Below are 24,421 nucleotides of genomic sequence, written 5' to 3' on the forward strand. Positions count from 1 at the left end.
TTTAATGGGAAGTCTGTTTCGGTGTTGTCTCTTCCTCGGGTTTAGTTGTCAACATCCGATTGGTTGACCATAGACACGGGAATCATGTGAGGTAAGAATAGAACTGACAGTAAGTTATGACTCCTGCTGGACAAATACAGAACCACATGCACAATTTTTCAAGGACAGAAATGCTGTAACAAAATACCATACCAACAGGTTCTTGCCAGAGACATGAGCTAAGATACTACATATTTAACCAGGAGAGCTCATAAAATGTAGACTTGGGCTCTCCAACCTTGTTCCTAGAGCTAACCTGTATATATTCACTCCAAACAATTCTAAATGACCCGATCCAGGTTACCAACTAGCTAATTCTTGAAATCAGGTGTGCTAGATTAGCGTTTGAGTGAACCTACAGGACAGTAGTCCAGGAACAGGATGGGTGAGCCCTAACAAATGATCAAATTGACAGGAATTTCATTCTAAGTGATGTTAACTATTGCGTTTTCCAGAATTCCAGTTCAGTATATCTGGTGTTGTACTATGAAATGATCAGATATGTGAAGTGTTTGCTCATGAAAGCACAATGGTCTTGTTCAGAACATTTGGTTTTATTAAATAAAAACAAATTAATGTCTACATTGTACAAAACATGTCAAATGATCACGATTGGTTATTTGCAAAGAAATAATGTACTGGGGTGGGGGAAACACAGCTCAACACTTCTTGAATGCACGGTTGTTTATAGTACTGATTGAACACAGTAAATGTAGGCTAAACATCTATGAGCAGTAAGTACAAATCCGGTCATGAGGACATCAATGGGTTTCACAAACTTGTGGCTTGGACCTTCCCTGGCCCAAACTGCTGTAACTAGTCCGACCAACCTACAGTCCACCTCTGCTGGAAAGACATTCAGCTATCTTAATGCACAATAACCATCCTATAGAATTCTGATATGAATCTTTTGGTTCCAAAGTTCTAGAATATTTTAGTATTGAAATCAGACAAAGTAAAGGAATGCTCATGCGCCGCAATTATTTTATTTTCATTAACTCAACTGAAAAGGTTAATGTTCCTCCCAACATTACTTGGGTGAAACAGGACAAAGCTAAAACTGACACGGTTACGACAAAAATTGACAGTGGCATGTCTGGCCAAGTTTCCTTTCTCTAGCAAACCCCCTTCTATCTATAGCTATCCTGTGTTTAACCAGTTTATTCAAATCAGCCTAGTCTTTAACGTCAGGAAGTTACAGGCTTCATTACTTCCATTTGATAGAAATGACAATTTATCAATACCAGCATTGCATTATTCGCACTGGTTAGCATCTTTCATAAACAGTGAATATTCTGCATGTTGCTGATGGATGATGAGACGGCCATGTTTGTGAGGTAAATGGAGGGGGTCTCACAGCCTCAGTTAATAAGGGGGGGGGTCATCGGGGCAGACTGGGGTCTCAGAGTCTCAGTTAAAGAGGTAGAGGGATGGAGAGAGGCTGAGCGAGGACACGCTGGTCGGGTAGAGGGACGGAGAGAGGCTGAGCGAAGACAGGCAAGTCTGTTCTTCCAGAGGGTGGAGGGGAGACAATCAGCAGAAGTAGTGTGGTTCATCCATTTGCAGCTCCAACAAAACTCACGGCCATTCAGTTTTGGCAAGTCTGGGGGTTGGAGGGACAATTTGCCCCCTAGCCCCACGCTGCCATTAAGTTTTTACAGCGCTTTGAGGTGGGCCTTAGAACATGCCACCGCCCATACCTCCCATACCACCCATACCACCCATACCTCCTGGCATGCCACCCTCCTTCTCCTCCTTGGGCAGCTCTGTGACCACACACTCAGCAGTGGAGAGAAGGGATGCGACACCTGCAGCATCCATTAGTGCAGTCCTCACCACCTGTAGGGGGAGACAGACTCAGTCCTTGTTGTAATACAGACATACACCAAGAGAGGGAGCCAGGGCACTTCAGCAGAGAACCTGTAATATCATTAGCAGCCATTTGCTGTCTACACAACTTCAGTCTAGTGAAAGCATACACCGTAAACCTTATTGCAACAACTAATCAATCTTGTATGAATTAACATTCATATAACTTTGCCAACATTAGTTCTGTACATTTTCCATCACTATAAAAGGAACATGTCTTTATTATATTTTTGGTATGCTGGGTGAATGACAACGAAATGACAGTGCAGTGCCGAGCTAAAGCATCCATACCTTGGTGGGGTCAATGATGCCCTTCTCTACCATGTTGACGTACTCTCCTTCCATGGCATCGTAGCCGATCTCCACCGCGGCCTGAAGGATCTTCTCTACCACTAGAGAGCCCTCCACACCAGCGTTCTTAGCAATTGTCATGGCAGGAACACGCAGGGCTCGTCTGATGATGTCAATTCCTATAGACAGGAAGCGATATACCAAGTTAGCCTACATTACTTCTCTCTAAAAGTTTGAAATGAAACATATCTCGCCACTCCCATGTGACCAGAGGAAAGCCTATTGGCAAGTTGGGTAAAGATTAAGAACTCTACTTACCAATCTTCTGGTCAGAGTTGATGGGCACGAGGGCATCCAGGGCAGGGATTGAGCGCAGCAGGGCACAGCCACCCCCGGGCACAATGCCCTCCTCCACAGCGGCCCTGGTGGCATTCAGGGCGTCGGTCACACGGTCCTTCTTCTCATTCACCTCCACATCACTCGTTCCTCCCACCTGAAACAGAACGGTCAGTGGGTGACTATCTTTCATGCATGGTGGATACAGGAGCAACTCAAATGTAATTCCTGTCTCACATTAGGAATCTCCGAATGTCAACTCATCCTACCTTGTTTTTTTTGCTCCGTATACAAACGAACAACAACTTACAGAAGCACACACATCTGCCCAGACCGCATGCATTATTGTTCGCCACAAGACTCCAAATGGTTTTTCCTCCATCACCCATGCTATTTCAATAAATAACTTTCCCATTGTGTTGATGGCGGATTGACTGACTTCGAAGTTTAGTATACGTCGCCAGCCCATTGGGTATATTCTAGGCTTATTTCAATAGCCAGGACTAAAATGTGACAATATTCAGGGACATTAAAAGGACAAAACAAATGTAATTAAATTATACTGTCATCTATCCCTCTTAAGCGCTCTCTCTTCAATCCCTTCCATACAGCCCCCGACCTCTTCTCCTCTGACCTTGAGCACAGCCACTCCGTCAGACAGCTTGGCCAGCCTTTCGTTGAGCTTCTCCTTCTCGTAGTCGCTGGTGGTGTTCTCCAGCTGCTCTGCGATCTGAGCCTGCCTCTTCTCGATGGATGCCGTGTCTCCCTTCCCCTTCAGCAGCATGGTGTCGTCCTTGGTCACTGACACCTCGCCCACCTGGCCAAAGTCATGTGCCTGGATGTCCTCCAGAGCAATGCCCACCGCCTCATCACCAAACACCTAAGGAAGAGAGAGGAGGGATGTCAGTAAAGGGCAGGTAATCATTGGCCCTGATAAAATATTTTTTAAATGGTGTCCATCTTTTAAGAGGGGGACAGAGGGTGTACTTCACCATTATTAGAATAGGGCCATTGGGTGCCGAGCTAAACCCTTAACCATGGGATAAGCAAGACTATGCAACATTCATTGATTGATGAATCATGCCAGTGCAGACGTGTCTGAGACCAAGTGTCCCTGCCTGCTGTGGGATGCAGCCAGACAGGGACAGGAGAAGACACGTTTCTGTGTGCAGGGGGAATGACAACCGCACTGAACAAGCTCTACTGTAACTTATCCTGTTTTTCCTATTCCTTTTCTCAAGTAGTGATTGACTGATATAAGTTGGGGTGGTTACAGGTAGAAATGGATTGATGTTCGTATAGGCCCTACGGTGATGATTCGTGTAAAGTGTGCTTACAGTGCCCCCGGTAGCCACGGCCATGTCGTGCAGCTGGGCCTTCCTGTTGTCTCCAAAGCCTGGGGCCTTGACTGCCACCACTTGTAGTCCCACCTTCAGCCTAAAGACAGAGTAGAGGTTAAATGAACACACCCAAACTGACATCATCCAGCATCTACACATGAAGAGGGCAGGAATAGCAAAATTGTCTACAGCTTTATTTTGAGGTTGACTCTTCAGTTATCAATACCCAGAGCTGAATGATGTTGGTGATATATCTCAGTGTTCTATATTAGTAGTGCAGCCATGTGAGCTGGTTGTGTCCCATTGGCCCAGGTGCTCAGTCAGTGTTGATGTGAAGGGGAAAGGTCCTTAAAACAGGCCCTTTACCTCAAGGGTGTTTACTGGTTAAATTAAGGACACTGACTGACCTGCTGAGGACAAGGGCCTGTATTCACAAAGCATCTGAGCAGGATTGCTCATCTGGGATCAGATCCCCCTGTGCATATCTAGGAACAGATCCCCCTGTGCATATCATTATGATCCCAAAAACCCAAACTGATCCCAGATCAGAACTGCTACTCTGGGACACAGGGTGCTAAAGGGACAGGGAACTGACCTGTTGAGAACCAGGGTGCTGAGGGCCTCTCCGTCCACATCCTCAGCCACGATGACCAGAGGTTTGCGGTGCTGGTTGGCCAATTCCAGGGCAGGGACAATGCTCTGGACAGTGGAGATCTTCTTCTCACTCAGCAACACATAGGCATCCTGAAACTCACACTTCTGGCCTAAGGGACAGAGATGAGAGATGTTATGTAAAAGCTCCAAAATGGCCAAATGTGGAGAATCAACATCATAAAAATACATTAAATCTGTAGAGCATCAAGATCACCAGTGTGCTGGAGTTTCTTTTAATCTTAAAGCCACAAAATAGCTGGGCTTGGTGGTGGGGTCATGGCAGACAGGGGACCTTACCTTTGGCTGTGTTGATGAAGTAAGGTGAGATGTATCCGCGGTCGAACTTCAGCCCTTCAATGATCTCAAGCTCATCATGCAGAGTTTTGCCATCCTTGACAGTGATGACTCCCTTGCGGCCCACTTTTTTCATGGCGTTGGAGATGATGGTGCCGATCTCCACGTCTCCATTAGCAGAGATGGTGGCCACCTAGCAGACAGAACAGAGCATTGAAAACTTTACATTCAACATCAAGAAGGAGGTCTTAATATAAAGTAGAATATAAATATTACATCAGTCTATTAAATAATTATTTGTATCAATTGAATAGATATGAATATTGACTTATTTGATCAATCCATATTCTTAACACAATTGGTTACCTGGGCAATCTCCTCAGGTGTGGTGACTGGCTTAGACATCCTCTTCAGTTCAGCAATGACGGTCTCCACAGCCAGCATGACGCCACGGCGGATCTCCACAGGGTTAGCGCCTTTACTAATGGTGTCAAAGCCCTCCTTGGCGATGGCTCTGGCCAGCACGGTGGCGGTAGTGGTGCCATCTCCTGCTTCCTCGTTTGTGTTGTTGGCCACGTCCTGGACCAGCTTGGCACCGATGTTCTGGTACTTGCACTTCAGGTCGATGGCCTTGGCTACAGTGACACCGTCCTTGGTCACCTTGGGGCTGCCCCAGCTCTGCTCGATGATTACTGTGCGACCCTGCAGGAATGTGGCAAAGGATACAGCTCAAAACACTTGTGTTCAGTTGTTCCTGCCCGAACAAGACACACCGTGGTGCATACGGTTCTTCGGGTGGAAATAAAACCAAAATAAAAAGTGATACAATAATGAATTGGTTATACATAAGACATCCCACCCCTGGATGAAATTTAAATCGTACAGAATTGTATATATTTATTTGGCACCGCAATATAGCAGAAGGTATAGTCATAGCAATTCCCTCCTCCTACCTTGGGACCCATGGTGACGGCGACAGCATCAGCCAGCAGATCCACTCCCTTCAGCATCATGGCCCGAGCATCGGCTCCAAACTTAACGTCCTTGGCGTAGGCTCGGGTGAGGTGGGGGGCCAGGGCCCTGCAGACTGGCCTCATCTGTCTCATCACTGTGGGTAGACGCAGCATCTCTGGAAGGGGGAGAAAGAGAAATTATAGGGGGCCACACTACCAATCATTCAGTCACAGAGCCGCCAATAAAAAATGTAATATGTCAGCTGTTAGATATCTTATTTTAACATGCACTTAAATTGTTGGTAAAATCTCAAAGTAGCAAACAGGAATCCATGTTTGCCCTGTAACAAATGAATCTTCTGGATTATACCAAAGACTCCTTCTACCCCCTCCCCCGGCCCATATGTCACATAATGACTGTCTGGAGGTGACAAAACAAGCTATACAGTACAACCTATTGGCCTTTCATGATACAGCAAGAGTTGTCAGGGAATAATTAACAAATGAATGACAGCATTCCCATGATGAAATACCCCTGAAAATCTCAAGGACAAAAAGGACATAACCCCAGAGCAAGACCACAAGCAAATGTGTGTTTGAAGTCTTTCAGAAAGACAAAGAAATATCCATCTTACTTAGCAGAACATGGTCTAAAAGGGAAAACGTCAAAAGGAGGGAATCTGAATAAACTGTCACAGTAGGCTATCATAAATTAGCTTACATGTTGGCTGAATGTATTGATCTATATAACCCAAATCAAGGGCTTAAGTCAACATAATGCACATTTCTCAAGGTCCTGAGAACAGCAGCCTGAGTCCATGTCCGGCACGCTAATGCACATTGTTGTGCATCCTTTTACAAATTAATCTGAGACGTTCATTCGGAATCGTAAATTATTCATGTAATGGGGCGTTTGCTGATATTTGCGACATCATTTCTGAAATATCTCGAACTGGTCTTTTCCTGATTCTCCCCACGTGTGCGCAGGTCATGCGTCACAAGGTCAAAATCGCACAGCGTATGGAGAGTGCGCAGTAAATACCTTATCTCAATGAATGAACTACTTAATGAATAAAAAAAATGTACTTGTCGTAAAAATGTCCAGCACAAGCATTATTTGTCAAATAATGCTACATACAACAACATCTATATCGCAGCCGATACCAGCCCGAGGTAGCCATTTATTAGATATCCCAAATTTGATTTTGAATAGGCATTTAAAACAAACAAAATATTGGAAAGACTGGGACTACGTTTATTTGTCACGCCGGTATGTAGATGTATATAACTAGGAGTGAGAAAAATGATACGTTTAGCAATCTTTTGGAATTAGGCCTAGTTGTGATGGTGACCAAATATGTTGTAGGGACATGCATGAGTCAATCAATGTTGGCCCAATTGGTGACGTTATCTGACTATCTGTCATTACTGAATGAAGATCAGAGCACATGACAACATCAAAATGAACGTGGAAAATAATTGCATAACTAATGCTAATTGTTAACTAGCTACCTTCAAAAGCTGGCATGTTAGTTAGCTAACTACCAATTTAACTTACCAAATAGATAGACTTACGGAAAATACTGGAGAAATAACGACAAGTAGCAATGCCATAATTACCAGTGCCTGATATTCAGGGACATAAAGGTAAATTACCATTCCAAACGAGCATGACTACTTGACTGTCCTTGCTGGATGGAGGCTTGAAAATACTAACGATGCTCGCAAAAGCATGACGTTTGAGACAGTTCATTATGCTGTTTAGATTGATGCGCTACAGAGATTTATAAAGACATAATAGTACTTACTTGTCGTTTGAAAGATTTTAGGCTGGCACGATTTGGTCGTCTGGAGGAAACTGAGTGATTGACGTTATAGAGTTGAGGAGAACGACCAGAGAGAGGTGTGGTGAATCGAACTTCAGAGACAGCACTGCACATGGCTTTTTGCATCCGGGTAATTTACTGGTCCGCCCCAAAACCTGCATAGGGGAAATATAAATTAATTTAGCTGAAATTGAGTGACATTTTGTATCATATGTATTGTATTTCAAATTAATGGGCTATCTATGTACACGCATAAGGTAAATGACTTTATTTGGTGAGTTTATCGTGTAAAAAAATTAACTTGTCACTGTAATGCTCGTTCCTGGGCACCCAGATTCCAGAATGTACTATTGGAGAAAAAAAGAGGGGTCAAAGTTGGCACATTGTGCAACATTGCTGCGAATTGCAATCACATAAAAACTCATGAAGCATTAGTTATAATTTCATCAAAACTGTCCTGACGAGTCCCCCCTGCACACGTGTGATCATTTATGTTTGCACGTGTTACGACGTGCTTTTTTGCGTTATGTAGAGGTTATGGAATATTCTGGAACGGAAACTGTCCAGGAACCGCAAAGTGAAGACATTTGAAGACACGCATGCGCGTCCCAGTTCTCGATATTTCCTCACGTGGAGTTTCCGCTTCAGCCTGTTAGATCCACACTCAAGAAGAAATCGGGGCTCTACATCACGAGGTTTCAACGACTATCACTTAAAGATGGTAAGGAATTCTTTCTCAAAACAATGTCACATAGCTAAGATATAATTTAGGATACTTAACGTTCTGCCACAAACAGACTTGCTAGCTAGCTAGCTAGCTAGCATAACGAGTTTCATAACGTTAGCAAATTAGCTAGCTTGCTAATTATACCTTGTTTTCTCTCAGACAAGGTCAGACAGATGTTGCCATTTTCAGTGTTCGCACAAATTAGTCGAGCTTGCTAGCACCACTGCAAGAATACAGGATGAGATGAGTTTGGCAGCTTCACACTGCGCAAAGTACTTCAGACAATGTCAAGCGAGCTGCCATGCATGATTGTGCCAAAGCAGATCATTAACAGTTAACAGACACCACTTGAAACATTCAATCTCCAATCCTTGGTTATTGGTGAAAATATACATCTGATTTTGGTATTGCTAGTGTTGTACTTAGAATGAATGAAGTGATGACACGTGATGTGAACCATATTTTGCCTAAACTAATCTGAGGCCGCATGCTGTGTGGTTGATCCTTTGTGCACAAAACGTTAGCCATCAGTTTTTTTTTTTATATATATATTTTTTAAATCTAATTTTAAATTTCATTAATGGATCGATTCTGTTTTTTTTTCTGGTTCATTGTCGTGTCCTTGCACAACGACAATATGAAATACCGGCTCCTTATCAACCACTTCTGGTTTACGTTGCTTCAGACGTCGTGATTCCATGTGCAACTGCGTCAGAGCATTTTAATTTGGTCCGTGCTATCCAGGGTCCTTGGGAGGTTAGGTAGGGTTTAGGGTAGGGAAGGTAGGGTTTAGGGTAGGGAAGTCCAGGATAGCACTGACCATTTTCATTTCATTATTAATTTCAGCACTTGCTGCTTGTTTAAACATTTCAGACTAGCCTATATACTACAATAACTTAACTTTAGTATGCAACACAATTCAAAGTTGGGATACTGCCCATTACCCTAAATATGATAGACTGGGGGATCTGAATCATGAGACAAATCAGTTACTGAAGAACAGACATTGAATGTTTTCTCTGGGGGTCTGGGTCCTTGAGTCCACTATCTAGACCCCACAAAGCTTTCATTGCCATGTGGGGGTGTGTCTTGCTGACTTGTTCTGGAATTTACTCCAACAGTCCCGCCATGATTAGTCTAAAAGATTATCTGTGGGTCAGGGTCCTGTCCTTCACTGAGATCATGGTAAACATTGGCAGTACACCCCCCCCCATCCTCCACCTCCTGTTTCCCCTGTTTCAGAGATGCCCTTCACTCAAGGTCAAATATAAATTTGCTAGCAGACTGGCAGCTGGTGTTGCAGATCTTCTGTTTTGGTACCTTGCAATGTGCTGGCCACATAAAGAACCCACACTCTTCTTAGTAGTCTTAGTTTAAGCTTGAAGATCGTCCTACATCAGTATTCAAACAATTGCTTTCTTTATACCCGTCATTAGTGAATACAAAGGGTTTCTTTGTTGCCTTTGGCAGGCTCTACTTGGCAAATTGTATGGATACTGCTAGTTATCAAGGTCCATCGCTATGGATATTCCTCCCCCATTCTAATGAGGTCTGTATAGGAGAGTACCACTAACCTGTATACTAAGTAGGTTTATGAATACCTAGTTGATAACTTGACCAAACCAAGAACTCTGGGAAGACGCCAAAGGTTTAAATGTACATATTCCACCAAAATGTCCTGATTTTCAGTGGCAGATGGCTACAACGAATCTCCTTTTGGCTATTTATGGGGCCACTATGGGGGGCCCCTCCTGCTTTTGTTAAATCTTTACCAGTTCACACAATGGATCTCAGGCTCTACCTAGTGGCTATTTGAGGGTATGACCATTGAATGCTAAGCACTCACTGTAGAAGAGTCCAAACCTCTTCAACTCTGATGTGCTATTAAGCTAAAATCAGTTGCAATGTTTTTTTTGTTTTGTTTTTTAAAGTTAGATTGCAATGTTTTGTTTGTACATAGTCTCTGTCAAATTAAATACTTCCCCTTAATCTTATAGGCTTTCAGGAAATTCCTTCCCATGTTTGACCGGGTGCTGGTGGAGCGTCTGGCTGCAGAGACTATGTCGAAGGGGGGCATCATGTTGCCAGAGAAGGCCCAGGGCAAGGTGCTGCAGGCCACAGTGGTGGCAGTGGGACCAGGCTCCACCAACCAGGTAACTTACTGCTCCTGTTTCACTCTCTCCGGCTAAACAATAGCTTATGGCTGTGCTGTCGAACTAACTGGCTTGTCTCTCTGGTGTGCAGTTGATCAGATTTCAATGTAAGGAGATTAGAATTGTTTATCTTCATGGACCACATTGATACAATATAGTAATCTTTTGATGTGAGAGCTTGCTGCTCTGGCTTGTGGCCATAGAAAGAGAGGACGCATATTTATATCTGTGCCATTGTAGTGTCTGACAGCATGGGCAGTGGCATTGGGGCTACTATTCATAGGAAACCCCACCCAGTTGACTACTTTAAAATGGTGCAAGCCTCTCAATGGTGCTGTCCATGCAAAAATGGCTTTTGGCCACTAGAGGCTTCTATCATTCTCTATGGTTGTCTAAATGTGTTGTCTACTGATCCCATTCAGAAAGGATATCTGACACCCATGAGTGTCAAAATTGGAGAGAAGGTCCTTCTGCCAGAGTACGGAGGAACAAAAGTTCACCTGGAAGACAAGGTATGTCTAAAAATGTTATCTATAAAATATCATACTTATCTAATACAATGATTAGTTGTGGGAGTAATCTACATGTTCATTAGAATATAAATAATTATGACCACAGTAAAAGCAATTGATTCTTCTAATTGTATATTCAATTTCCACATTTGTCTTTCAGGAATACTTCCTGTTCCGTGATGCTGACATCCTTGGCAAATATGTAGAATAATCCTTTTTGCTGTACAACCTCCATTCATCCTAATATAGGTTGCCTCGTTTTTGCTTCTTATTGTTATTCAATTGTAAATAATTCTGATCATGTTTTGTTACAATAATAAAGTTAACTATTGAATCTACATGTGTTGCCTCTTTCATACTCCTGCCAAGCAGATATTCTATATGTGCAAGTGGGGACTCTTCGTGCTGAGGAGTGAGTTTGACCGATATAACAAGTTGAATATGCATGAACTTTCCACAACAATCAGATCTGCAGAAGACTTTGTTGAAGTACCAGTTGATTAGCAACTGGTTTTGGTTAATGGAAAAGTCCTTTCACTCTTGCAATACACTTGTTCCATGAACTTTAAAGATTACTTTCAAATCAGGGGTGAGCAACTACTTCTCTATTACTGCAGATACATATTCTATATACAGCAGCTTCGGAAAGTATTCAGATCCCTGGACTATTCCCACATTGTTATGTTACAGCCTTAATCTAAAATCGATTATTGAGTAAACAAAATGGTGTAGGAAAACACAATCTACACACAATTAGTCAATTCAGGTTTTTAGAAATTTGAGCAACTATTACGTTCACAAGTATTCAGACCCTTTACTCAGTACTTTCTTGAAGCAACTTTGGCAGTGATTTACTAGAGGTCAACTGATTAATCGGAATGGCTGATTTTTATTTTTTACACCTTTAATTTAACTAGGCAAGTCAGTTAACACTTTCTTATTGTCAATGACGGCCTAGGAAAGGTGGGTTAAATACCTTGTTCAGGGGCAGAACGAAAATGTTACCTTGTCAGCTCGGGGGTTTGTTTTTGCAACCTTCCGGTTACTAGTCAAACGCTCTAACCACCTGCCTTACATTGCACTCCACGAGGAGCCTGCATGGCAGGCTGACTACCTGTTACGCAAGGGCAGCAAGAAGCAAAGGTAATTTGCTAGCTAGCATTAAACTTATCTTATAAAAAACAATCTTAACATAATCACTAGTTAACTACACATGGTTGCTATTACTCGTTTATCTAGCGTGTCCTGCGTTGCATGTAGTCGATGCGGTGCCTGTTCATTTCTCATTGAATCACAGCCTACTTCGCCAAACTGGTGATGATTTAGCACTGTCGTTGCACCAAACCTAACCATAAACATCAATGCCTTTCTTTAAAATCAGTACACAAGTCTATATTTTTAAGCCTGCATATTTAGTTAATATTGCTTGCTAAAATGAATTTCCTATAATTAGGGAAATTGTGTCACTTCTCTTGAGTTCCGTGCAAGCAGTCTGGGCCTCGTTGCGAAATGTGAATAAATTAATTTGCCAGAATTGTTCATAATTATGACATAACATTGAAGGTTGTACAATGTAACAGTAATATTTAGACTTAGGGATGCCACCCGTCAGATAAAATACGGAATGGTTCCGTATTTCACTGAAAAAATAAACGTTTTGTTTTCGAAATGATAGTTTCCAGATTTGACCATATTAATGACCTAATTTCTGTGTGTTATGTTATAATTAAGTCTATGATCTGATATTTGATCGAGCAGTCTGAGCGATGGTAGGCAGCAGCAGGTTCGTAAGCATTCATTCAAACGGCACTTTTGTGCGTTTTGCCAGCAGCTCTTCGCTGTGCTTCAAGCACTGAGCTGTTCATGACTTCAAGCCTATCAACTCCCGAGATTAGGCTGGTGTAACCGATGTGAAATGGCTAGGTAGTGGGGTGCGCGCTAATAGCGTTTCAATCGGTGACATCACTCGCTGAGACATGGAGTAATTGTTCCCCTTGCTCTGCAAGGGCCGCGGCTTTTGTGCAGCGGTTTTTGTGTAACGATGCTTCGAGGGTGGCTGTTGTCGTTGTGTTCCTGGTTCGAGCCCAGGTAGGGGCGAGGAGAGTGACGGAAGCTATACTGTTACACTGGCAATACTAAAGTGCCTATAAGAACATCCAATGGTCAAAGGTATATGAAATACAAATGGTATAGAGAGAAATAGTCCTATAAATACTATATTAACTACAACCTAAAACCTCTTACCTGGGAATATTAAAGACTCATGTTAAAAGGAACCTCCAGCATTCATATGTTCTCATTTTCTGAGCAAGGATTTTAAACGTTAGCCTTTTTTTTACATGGCACATATTGCACTTATACTTTCTTCTCCAACACTTTATTTATGCATTATTTAAACCAAATTTAAAATGTTTCATTATTTATTTGAGGCTAAATTGATTTCATTGATGTATTATATTAAGGTAAAAGAAAAGTGTTCATTCAGTATTGTTGTAATTGTCATTATTACAAATAAATAAATCGGACGATTAATAAGTATCGACTTTTTTTGGTCCTCCAATAATCAGTATCGGCGTTGAAAATTCATAAATCGGTCGACCTCTAGTGATTACAGCTTTTTACACCTGTATTTGGAGTTTTTCCCCATTCTTCTCTGCAGATTCTCTCAAGCTCTGTCAATGTGGATGGAGAACGTTGCTGCACAGGTATTTTCAGGTCTCTCCAGAGATGTTCAATCTGATTCAAGTCCAGGCTCTGGCTGGGCCACCCAAGGACATGCAGAGACTTGTTCCAAAGCCACTCCTGTGTTGTTTTTGGATGTATGCTTAGGGTCCTTGTCCTGTTTGAAGGTGAACCTTCGCCCCAGTCTGAGGTCCTGAGCGCTTTGGAGCAGGTTTTCATCAAGGTTCTCTGTACTTTGCTCTGTTCATCTTTCCCTCAATCCTGACTAATCTCCCAGTCCCTGCCTCTGGAAAAACATCCACACAGCATGTTGCCACCGCCATGCTTCATCGTAGGGATGGTGCCAGGTTTCCTCCAGGTGTGACGCTTGGCATTCAATCTTGATCTCATCAGACCAGATAACATTGTTTCTCATGGTACGAGTCCTTTAGGTACTGTCATGTCTTTGGCTATGCCGGATTAAGTGATATGACATGCTATTCTATAAAATAATTTCTCCGTAATGAATATTACCTGATTGAGCTAATCATGTAAATGTAATTAACTAGAGAGTCGGGGCACCACAAAATAATATTTATAGAGCTGTTATCTTCCGAATAAACTCTTAAAGACCTACCAATATTTTTCATCAATAGCAGTCAATATTAATCGTCATCTTAATTCAGTCTCATCTGAAAGTTGTAAATTCTTGGTTATCTGCACGAAACCTGGCTAACAAGTTGAATCAGCAATACAAAATTGGGTTGAATTATTTATTTACTAAATACCTAACTAATCACACAGAATTACACATATACATTATTAATCAGAACTTGATTACAAATTACGTCATAAAGGAAAACGTCCCTAGCGGGCGGAACAGATATGACAGCTGGTTACACAAAATAAAAGGGCTGGGTTTTAGTGAAAGAGCGGGAAGACTGAGGGACACAGGGAGAAGCTGTGCTATCGTAAATACAGTATCTTATGCATTCTAAATTACCGCCCATTTGGAAAAGGAAAATGCAATAAATATTTACTCTGAGCTGTGCTTCGGTAGGTTGGTGGTAGATGGAAGGCCGTGTTGCCCAACCGAGTCCTTTGTCCTTTGAAGAATGTCTCTGCTGGTAAATTGGATACGTTGTAGTAACGTTGTTGTGTGGTAGACGGAATACTCTGTCTGTTCCTTCCTAACCTGCATTTGCAGCTGTTGTTGCTAACTCAACAGCTAGGAGGTATCACTTCTGTAGTGAATAAGAGTTCAAAGTTCATACCATTCGCAACAAAAGCTCACACTGATGTTTGCTTCGTTCTGTAGTTATTATCTGAACCATTCTGACATCGGACCGTCGTCCTCACATCCTCGGAACAGGAGGTTATATTGTCGTCAAGGCTTTATATAGGAAGGGAGAGGGAGGGTTTGAAAAGTTTTATAGCCCATGTCCCTTCACAGGGGCGGGCCACTGATTGAGCAGAGCCCTACCTTATGAAAACCCAAATCTCACATTTTAGAAGCTAAAATCACATCACAAATAATTTCATACTCAAACATTTAAATTGAACAACAATTCCATGTGATTACTCTGATGTGTAGACTTTCTACTGTAAAGTTTGTCATTTTATCATTGATGAGAATGTCTCAGATGACAACCGAACTGACATCATATTCATTAACTACCACCGCATATGTTCAATTGGTCGGATTACCAGAATATAGTTAATTTCCCCCCACCTTCTGATGTTCCCAGAATCTCTATGTTAACCAAGGTGTTTGCAAATGTAACATCAGTAGGGTAGAGAGAGGAAAGAGGGGGGAAGAGGTATTTATGACTGTCATAAACCTACCCCCAGGCCAACGTCATGACAGTACCTTATGGCAAACACCAAGCGGGCTGTCATGTGCCTTTTACTGAGGAGTGGCTTCTGTGTGGCCACTACCATGAAGTCCTGTTTGGTGGAGTGCTGCAAAGATGGTTGTCCTTCTGGAAGTTTCTCCCATCTCCACAAAGGAACTCTGTCAGAGTGACCATTGGGTTTTTGGTCACCTCCCTGACCAAGGCCCTTCTCCCCTGATTTCTCAGTTTGGCTGGGTGGCCTGCTCTAGGAAGAGTCTTGGTTGGAGTCCATTCCAAACAAGACTTGGCACGCCCCCATTCTAATCGACGGGGCTGTAGTGGAGCAGTTTGAGAGCTTCAAGTTCCTTGGCGTCCACATCACCAACAAACTAACATGGTCCAAGCACACCAAGACAGTTGTGAAGAGGGAACGGCAAAACCTATTCCCCCTCAGGAGACTGAAAAGATTTGGCATGGGTCCTCAGATCCTCAAAAGGTTCTACTGCTGCACCATCGAGAGCATCCTGAGGGGTTGCATCACTGCCTGGTATGGCAACTGCTCGGTTATTCTTATTACTTTTTTAGGGATTTTCTTAAAACTGCATTGTTAAGGGCTCGTAAGTAAGCATTTCACTGTAAGGAGAGTTGTATTGTATTCGGCACATGTATTTTACCTGTTGTATTCGGCACATGTGACAAATAAAATTTGATTTGGTGGTTCCAAACCATTTAAGAATGATTGAGGTCACTGTGTTATTCGTGACCTTCAATGCTGCAGAAATGTTTTGGTGCCCTTCCCCAGATCTGTGCCTCGGCACAATCCTGTCTCAGAGCACTACGGACAATTCCTTCGACCTCATGGCTTGGTTTTTGGCCAGAAATGCACTGTCATCTGTGGGACCTTTTATATAAACAGGTGTGTGGCTTTCCAAATCAAGTCCAATTCATTGAATTGACCACAGGTGGACTCCAATCAAGTTGTAAAAACATATCAGGGATGATCAATGGAAACAGGATGCACCTGAGCTCAATTTCGAGTCTCATAGCAAAGGGTCTGAATACTTCTGTAAATAAGGAATTTCAGTTTTTTATTTTTAATAAATGTACAAACATTTCTAAACCTGTTTTTGCTTTGTCATTATGGGGTATTGTGTGTAGATTGACTAAAACCTATTTAATCGATTGTAGATTAAGGCTGTAACATAACAAAGTGTGTGTGTGAGTGAGTTAGTGGTGGCAGGTAGCCTAGTGGTTAGAGTGTTGGGCCAGTAACCAAAAGGTTGCTGGATCAAATCACCAAGCTGACAAGGTAAAAATATGTAGTTCTACCTCTGAACAAGAAAGTTAACCCACTGTTCCCCGGTAGGGGGTCATTGTAAATAAGAATTTGTACTTAACTGACATGCCACGTGTCAGTGATATATAGATATATATATATATCTGGAGGAATGCAGTGGTGTAAAGTACTGAAGTAAAAATACTGTAAATTACTACATAAGTCAATTTGAGGTAACTATACTTTACTATTTATATTTTGGCCAACTTTTACTTTACTACATTCCTAAAGAAAATAATGTACTTTTTACTCTACATTTTCCCTGACACCCAAAAGTAGTCGTTACATTTTGAATGCATAACAGGACATGAAAATATTCAAATTCATGAACTTTTCAAGAGAACCTCCCTGGTCATCCTTCTGATCTGGTGGAGTCACTAAACACATGCTTCCTTTGGAAATGGTGTCTGAGCTTTGGAGTGTGCCTCTTCTTCTATGAGGTTTAACGGGCAGTTGGCATCCAATTTGTTGCATTACCGCCACCCACTAGACTGGAGAACAACTCCCTTACACTTTGCTTAACACATTCCACTACTTTCCCCAATACTACACATTCCTTTGCCTCATGCCCTTCTGCACATTTCTCACACCTTGGACCCTCCCTCCTACACACTGCTGCCACATGCCCATAAGCTTGGCATCTGTAACATCGTAATGTATTTGGCACATACGCTCCTACAAGATAACTTATATATCCAAGCTTCACTTTGTCTGGCAAAAACTCAACTTCAAAACTCAAAAGAACAGACAATGCCTCTTCTGTTTCCCCACCGTCTATGCGTCGCATCTAACGACGAGCATCACATACACCGGGATTCTTTCCCCTCAGCTGGTCAACTTGTATATTTACTGCTACCCCATTACATTTACATTTAAGTCATTTAGCAGACGCTCTTATCCAGAGCGACTTACAAATTGGTGCATTCACCTTATGACATCCAGTGGAACAGTCACTTTACAATAGTGCATCTAAATCTTAAAGGGGGGGGTGAGAGGGATTACTTATCCTATCCTAGGTATTCCTTAAAGAGGTGGGGTTTCAGGTGTCTCCGGAAGGTGGTGATTGACTCCGCTGTCCTGGCGTCGTGAGGGAGTTTATTCCACCATTGGGGGGCCAGAGCAGCGAACAGTTTTGACTGGGCTGAGCGGGAACTGTACTTCCTCAGTGGTAGGGAGGCGAGCAGGCCAGAGGTAGTTACCACTCCTTTCATTGGCGTCCTTTTCTTGAGAGCGAAACGACTTTTCTTGCCCCCATTTGTTTTACTCCGAGCGCCTTCTCCCTCTGACCAACACAAACAATTATCACTAGACCACTTCTGGTTACCTTCACCGATTCCACATAACCCAACTATTTCACCCACCGCGAAATCACAAATGGATCAGCCAAAATGCAAGAGTCCACTTTTTCCATAAACTTCACTCCTGTCAGATTCATAGTGCCGTCTGGTTTGTTTAATATGAATTTTAAATTATTTATACTTTTACTTTTGATACTTAAGTACATTTAAAAACCAAATACGTTTAGAAGTTGTATTTTAACGGGCGAATTTCACTTTTACTTGAGTCATTTTCTATTAAAGGTATCTTTACTTTTACTCAAGCATGATAATTGTGTACTTCTTCCACCACTTGACGAATGGCCACTGCTTGGTCGCCTTGCAACTCCCTGTCTGCGCCCCTGATCACACACAAGTCAGTAAATGTGCGCATCATTTGCATCCGGGCATTCTGTCGAGATGGTCATGGCGGAGGGTACTGCAGTTCTGAGGAGGAATCGGCCTGGAACCAAGGCGAAGGTATGTTTCCACAAAGCGGAATACGATTGCATATGGTAAAGAGACCAACGGTGACCACGGCGGTCTTACAGGAACAGTGAATTTCATTCAGATTTGGGGTTTTGAGTCGTTTCTCTGAACGGTTAGCTCGGAGTTGTCTTTCCGGAAAATAGGAAGAGTCGGGCTTGCAACTGGGTAGCGTTAGCTAACGCTAACTAGGCTAGCTAAAAACGACCACAGAGAATTTGAGACTTGCTAGGTAGTTAGACTTTAAAACAATGAAATATAAATACCATCTGAAAACCACTTTACTGTTGATGGCTAGCGAACTAGTAGCTATCCTAGTTTAAGTTAGCTAGATATCTAAGTTAGATAACAGCTGTAATTGTTGACATATTAGCTAGCTACTGTTAGCGAGCTATTTTGACATGGCTAACTGTTCATGAGTTGTAGTCTTCAGCTACTGTACTTTAGCTAGCTGGCTAACGTTATATTATTTTCCATCAACTAGCTATCAAGCCAAGTAACGTTAATTATTTGTGTAATTATACGTGTCCCCAATGTAGTTAGCTAGTTTACCAGTAACTGTAAACGTAGCTAGCTAAATACTGTATATTGTTTATTTATTAGGATCACCATTACTACTCTTCCTGAGGTCCAAACAGGATTAAAACAATTAGCTACATCACAACAAAACGCAACAGCCTACATAATAAATAAAACATATCATGCGATACATTATTACTTTATTATGCAAATATACAATAGTGACGAGTCGGTGTCGTTTAAGATTAGGGAGGATTTTTACATTTTTTTTATGAGCATGTCCTTATTTATATTACATTCACCCAGCTCAATGTAACCTCGATAGTTATTACACATTATACTTGAATTTTCCCTATACCCATCATCATGTTTCTACAATCTAGACTGCGATTGAAAGTTTACAACAGGTGCACAGGTCAAGAGAGAAATTTGAGTAATCAAGGTGACAGTGACACATTTAATACGGCCTTGCGTGACACATTTAATACCTCCTTTGCACACACTTGCCTGCATCTAGCTGATCTAGGGTGTAGTCATTAGTGTAAACGAGAGATTCTATTGGACAAATTCAGGTATATTTATCCCCGTTCTGTTTGCTTCCATTTAAGAAACGTTTTTCAACAGAATCTGCAGAATAAATACACCCCTGAACACATGTGAACACAGTTAATATTCATAGCAGCCACATACAAACAGCATGATTACTTTTCTAGTTGTATTCCTTCTCGCATCTATGTGCTCTCTTCCTCTCGCATTTTCCCTTTGCTTGTGGACTTCAGTGCACAACATATCAGCTGTCTGTGACCAGGCGAAAAAACCTTTCCAAACCAAACCTTCATATCATAATCGCTAACTGCTACACACGGGCCTACATCGTTGCCACCATATTAGCTAATATCATAGTCAACAAAACTCTACAACTGACACGTTAGTAAATCCGCTACAATCATGCAGTACAGTCAGCAGGCAGTTTAGTAGTTACACCGGAAGGCCCTGGTGTCAATTCATAAACCAAAAGCTTACCTTGACTTAGTTCCAGTTTTGGATAGCCATAGCATCCCTCTTTGTTTGAGCCAGGTGTTTGAGTAGGCTAAACTAGTTAAGAAAGCGAGAGAGAAAAATACAAGAAATATAGCTAGCTCTCTCTCTTGCTTCTCCTTCATTTTTGAAGGAATTAATTTGTTCAAAACTTCAACTATTGTCTTTCTCTCATTGAGTCACAACTACTCACCACATTTTATACACTGCAGTACTAGATTCATCCTCAGATCCTTTGATTGAGTGGACAACATGTCAGTTAATGCTTCAAGAGCTCTGATAGGTTGGAGGACGTCCTCCGGAAGTGGGACGGCACACACTTTTTATAGTTTTCATCCTTATGTTACACACAGTCACTCCTCTGTTAATGATTCATCACCTCGGGCATTTAGCCACCATTTTATTTTTGCCTTGAACTTATTTCAGCTTGGTTTCCATTTTCTTGTTGGCACAGAGTTTAGGGAATATATTCTATTTGTGGTGTAACCATAGCAATGATACAAAAAGAAACAGACACGCATACTCCTAATGCAGGTACATGTCTAATGGTGCTTTTAGTAATACACACCTATGCTCCTAATGCACATCTAATGAACCTCACGGGAGTGGGTAATGGCTTCCCTTATCCTGATGACCTATTGATTATTGGTTTCCCTTAGCCTTATGACCCAGACACACATGCCTTCCCTTAACCTAATGACCTATTGATTAATGGCTTCAGAGTGCACGTCTAATGGCCCAGGCACGTATGGCTTGTGTTGATTCTGCTTACTACTCTGAGATGTATAATGTGCACATATGTACTGGACAATTCCCAATATCCTCCACCTACACCATGGTGCTAACCTACAGAGTGCTGTTGAGGATACTGTAGACCTTCATAGCAAAACAGTGCTTTAATAAATTATTTGGTGACGTGAATATATGTTTCTCAAGTTTTAATGTCACATGCACAAGTACAGTGAAATGCCATTCTTGCAAACTATTTAGCATTGTTTCATCAAATGTTTCACAAAAAAAATATGAAATTCCCACTGATATAAAATAATTTTTACAGTGTGTCTCTTCACAGTCTGCGTTGTGAGGTGTTGTTTCCATCTGATTTTACTGCACGCTTCAGTTACTTGATGTGGAAGAGTTCCGTGTAGTTATCTCTCTATGTAGTCTGAATTTCCCAGTCTGTTCTGGACTTGGGAACTGTGAAGAGACCATCTGTCTAGTTAGATGAAATATGAAAGGCTGAGAGGTGACACTATTTTGCCCTTTGAGCCATAGCCACACATGCACTGAATATGATTATGGCTCCCTCTCTCACTGCAGGATTTCTACAACTGGCCTGATGAATCCTTTGAAGAGATGGACAGCACGCTGGCTGTACAACAGGTGTGGTTGAGTTAGCTAGTGGCGCATGACTGTGGAGTCCATTTTGAGCTTCAAGTGTCATAATTGCAGAATTCTGTTCGTAGCTGTCAAGTGCCAAGCCTGACGCTGACATGGTGTGCTTTATTTTAAGATGTCTGCCTGCTTCCCTATAAGATGCTTCGTAGGTTATCTATTAATGGTTGATTATTGTGATCATTGTCACCCATGTTAGAACCTATTTCTTTTAGCTAGCTAGGAGGATGATTGCAAGATGTTTTGATCACTAACCTCGGCACTTCCCCTGTCCCTCGTTCAGTACATTCAGCAGAACATCCGGTCAGACTGCTCCGGTATCGATAAGATCCTGGAGCCACCAGAGGGACAGGACGAAGGGGTGTGGAAGTACGAGCACCTCCGGTACAGTAGCTGCACGACACACTGAGATCAAAAACCTTACTCCGTGCGGGTGTGTTGACCCAGTCTGTGTCTACCTTTCTCCCATCTAATACAGGCAATTCTGTCTGGAGCTGAATGGACTCGCTGTGAAACTGCAGAGCGAGTGCCACCCAGACACCTGCACCCAGATGACAGCCACAGAACAGTGGATATTCCTGTGTGCTGCACACAAGACCCCCAAAGAGGTGAGTGTTACTAAAATCAGGATGAAGAATGATTGTCCATGTACACTTATAATCTCCACCCCTCAGAGCCTGGTTTCTCTCTAGGTTTCTTCCTAGAGAGGAGCCTTTCTAGGGAGTTTTTCCTACCCACTGTGCTTCTGCACTGCTTGCTCTTTGGGATTTTAGGCTGGTGTCTGTATAAGCACTTTAGGACAACTGCTGATGTAAAAAGAGCTTTATAAAATACATTTGATTCAATTCACTCAGGATTACATTTTTCGGCTCAGCCTGCAATGCACTTCTGTATTTAGGATTCATGTACATTGCCTGTGCTTGGGTCCACAGTGCCCTGCCATTGACTACACCAGGCACACGCTGGACGGAGCTGCCTGCCTTCTCAACAGCAACAAGTATTTCCCCAGCCGGTGAGCACTCACACACACACACACACACACACTATGTAAAGAAGTGCTTTGGTTCCCCACTCATACGCTTTCAATCTCCCCTCCCCAGTGTGAGCATCAAGGAGTCCTCAGTGGCCAAGCTGGGTTCTGTGTGTCGCCGGATCTATAGGATATTCTCCCATGCTTACTTCCACCATCGGCAGATATTTGACAAGTATGAGGTAAGTTGAAGGTTCACACTTCCCAAATAGACTTGGCAGTGAAGTATGATTTGGGCTCTTCATACCAATTGAAAATGACAGTAAAGCTTCATTGGGACATTCATTACTTGTTTGAATTAGAACATATAATGCACTTATCCACACCACATGTGCAACCGATTGAGCAGGAAATGAGTGATTACCAACTCCTTTATTCTCCGTATGTGGCCAACCAGCTATGAACATATTCCATCTTGTAGTAGTCCCATGTTAAGCCAACAGGTGGCACTACAGACTTAGACAATAGGGAAACACTGGACTGATACTGTCTACCGGAGCTGAATAGTCTGGGACCTGTGCATGTCCATAATGGCCACATCATTGTCTACTGTACTCATGCCCTGTGGAGTTCAGCCATGTAATGACTCTAAGCAGACTGAAGCTATGGCTCTACATACAACAGTTAGTTCTGATTCTGGATGCTGATTAGCTGCGTTCCAGACATGATTTACTTCATGACAAATCACGGCTGTGACAGTATGGCTTCATAGTAAATGGTCAGTCAGCCTCTAAACTAGTGCATCAGATCGCATCAACTCATCCTCTTGTTTAGGGGTTGAGGCTGTTTCTGGACAGGGCCCAACTCTCATCCCCTTTCCTTCCCTGTAGAACGAGACCTTTCTGTGCCATCGGTTCACACGCTTCGTGATGAAGTACAACCTGATGTCTAAGGACAACCTGATTGTTCCTATCCTGGAGGAGGAGGTCCAGAACACCTCAGCTGGGGAGAGCGAGGCCTGAGAGGAGAGCTGCACACAGGAGACCAGATGTGAGTTCAATTACTAGTATTCAAATACTGCTTGATTGAGCTTGCCTGTTGCAATGAAACCAATGAGAGTCCCACAAGGAAAATCCCACCCACCTGGTACTCCAGGCAGGCTAAAGCAAACACTCAAAGTATTTGAGATAGTATTTGAACCCATGTCTAATGCAGCTACACACTAGCCAGACCCACTACTCTGTGGGGAATGTTAATTGAACCTTTTGAGCAGCTAGATTTACAAAACCTACATTTAACCATAATGTGTTGATGGTAAAGGCACACCCTTATTGGCTCCCTGTATATAACCCCTGCTGTCCCACCCCCCACTATCATGTGTTTGCTTTCTCCGTGTTGCTTTTGTTCTCTCATTGAATTCCAAATAGACTCCTTGCCACTCCTGTAGATCTGAGGCTTGGATAGCTGGAAGAATATGCAGACATTTCCAGGAAACTCATTTGGAGGCAAGATGAAGCTATGACCATAATGCTTCTCTGTATCCAATCTTCTCTAGTTTACAGATGTACCTAGGGTTTAGAGAGGCTAGGGGTCCATTTGTGGTTCAGAAGCCCTCTATGCTTGTGTTGCTCTGAGTACACACCGCTCTCATCATTAAGTTATTTTGTGGGAGGAGTCTTGTCTATCCGCCCCACTTTTTATTTTCCTTTAGATAATTACATTTTGTTACTGTCGACATTTGTCTTAATAAAAAAAGACTTACCCCGTTGTTGACCCCCCCAAAAAATCCCTTTATGTATAATTTGGCCCCATCTGTTATGACTTTATTTTAAAACATTCAGCTTGTAAAAGTTATGAACATTTTGAGGTGT

General features: G+C 42.4%; 2 protein-coding genes across 4 annotated transcripts; one reads left to right on the plus strand and one right to left on the minus strand.

The window, feature by feature from the left end:
• Positions 1-572: 572 nt before the first annotated feature.
• LOC124048215 (60 kDa heat shock protein, mitochondrial-like) lies at positions 573-7,743 on the minus strand. Its single transcript, XM_046368771.1, has 10 exons — positions 7,585-7,743; positions 5,777-5,952; positions 5,190-5,525; positions 4,827-5,016; positions 4,471-4,639; positions 3,873-3,972; positions 3,170-3,415; positions 2,518-2,692; positions 2,200-2,378; positions 573-1,878 (listed from the first exon to the last, which is right to left on the minus strand). The coding sequence occupies exons 2-10, from the start codon at positions 5,948-5,950 to the stop codon at positions 1,717-1,719; spliced, it is 1,731 nt and encodes a 576-aa protein (XP_046224727.1). The 5' UTR covers positions 5,951-5,952; positions 7,585-7,743; the 3' UTR covers positions 573-1,716.
• Positions 7,700-24,318, plus strand: LOC124048233 (MOB-like protein phocein). 3 transcript variants are annotated; one of them, XM_046368840.1, is made up of 9 exons: positions 7,700-7,732; positions 8,135-8,323; positions 10,327-10,482; positions 21,506-21,568; positions 21,864-21,964; positions 22,059-22,188; positions 22,513-22,592; positions 22,681-22,792; positions 23,441-24,318. In XM_046368840.1, exons 1-9 carry the CDS (start codon positions 7,715-7,717, stop codon positions 23,570-23,572), a joined length of 981 nt encoding a protein of 326 aa, XP_046224796.1. In that variant the 5' UTR covers positions 7,700-7,714; the 3' UTR covers positions 23,573-24,318. The 3 variants fall into 3 exon arrangements, with proteins under 3 accessions (XP_046224796.1, XP_046224787.1, XP_046224778.1); XM_046368822.1 differs by lacking the exons at positions 7,700-7,732; positions 8,135-8,323; positions 10,327-10,482 and adding an exon at positions 18,498-18,622; XM_046368831.1 differs by lacking the exons at positions 21,506-21,568; positions 21,864-21,964; positions 22,059-22,188; ... (1 more) ...; positions 22,681-22,792; positions 23,441-24,318 and adding exons at positions 10,905-10,994; positions 11,155-11,332.
• The last annotated feature ends 103 nt before the right edge of the window (positions 24,319-24,421 follow it).

The sequence above is a fragment of the Oncorhynchus gorbuscha genome, linkage group LG01 (genome assembly GCF_021184085.1).
Source record: "Oncorhynchus gorbuscha isolate QuinsamMale2020 ecotype Even-year linkage group LG01, OgorEven_v1.0, whole genome shotgun sequence".
NCBI lineage: Eukaryota > Metazoa > Chordata > Actinopteri > Salmoniformes > Salmonidae > Oncorhynchus > Oncorhynchus gorbuscha.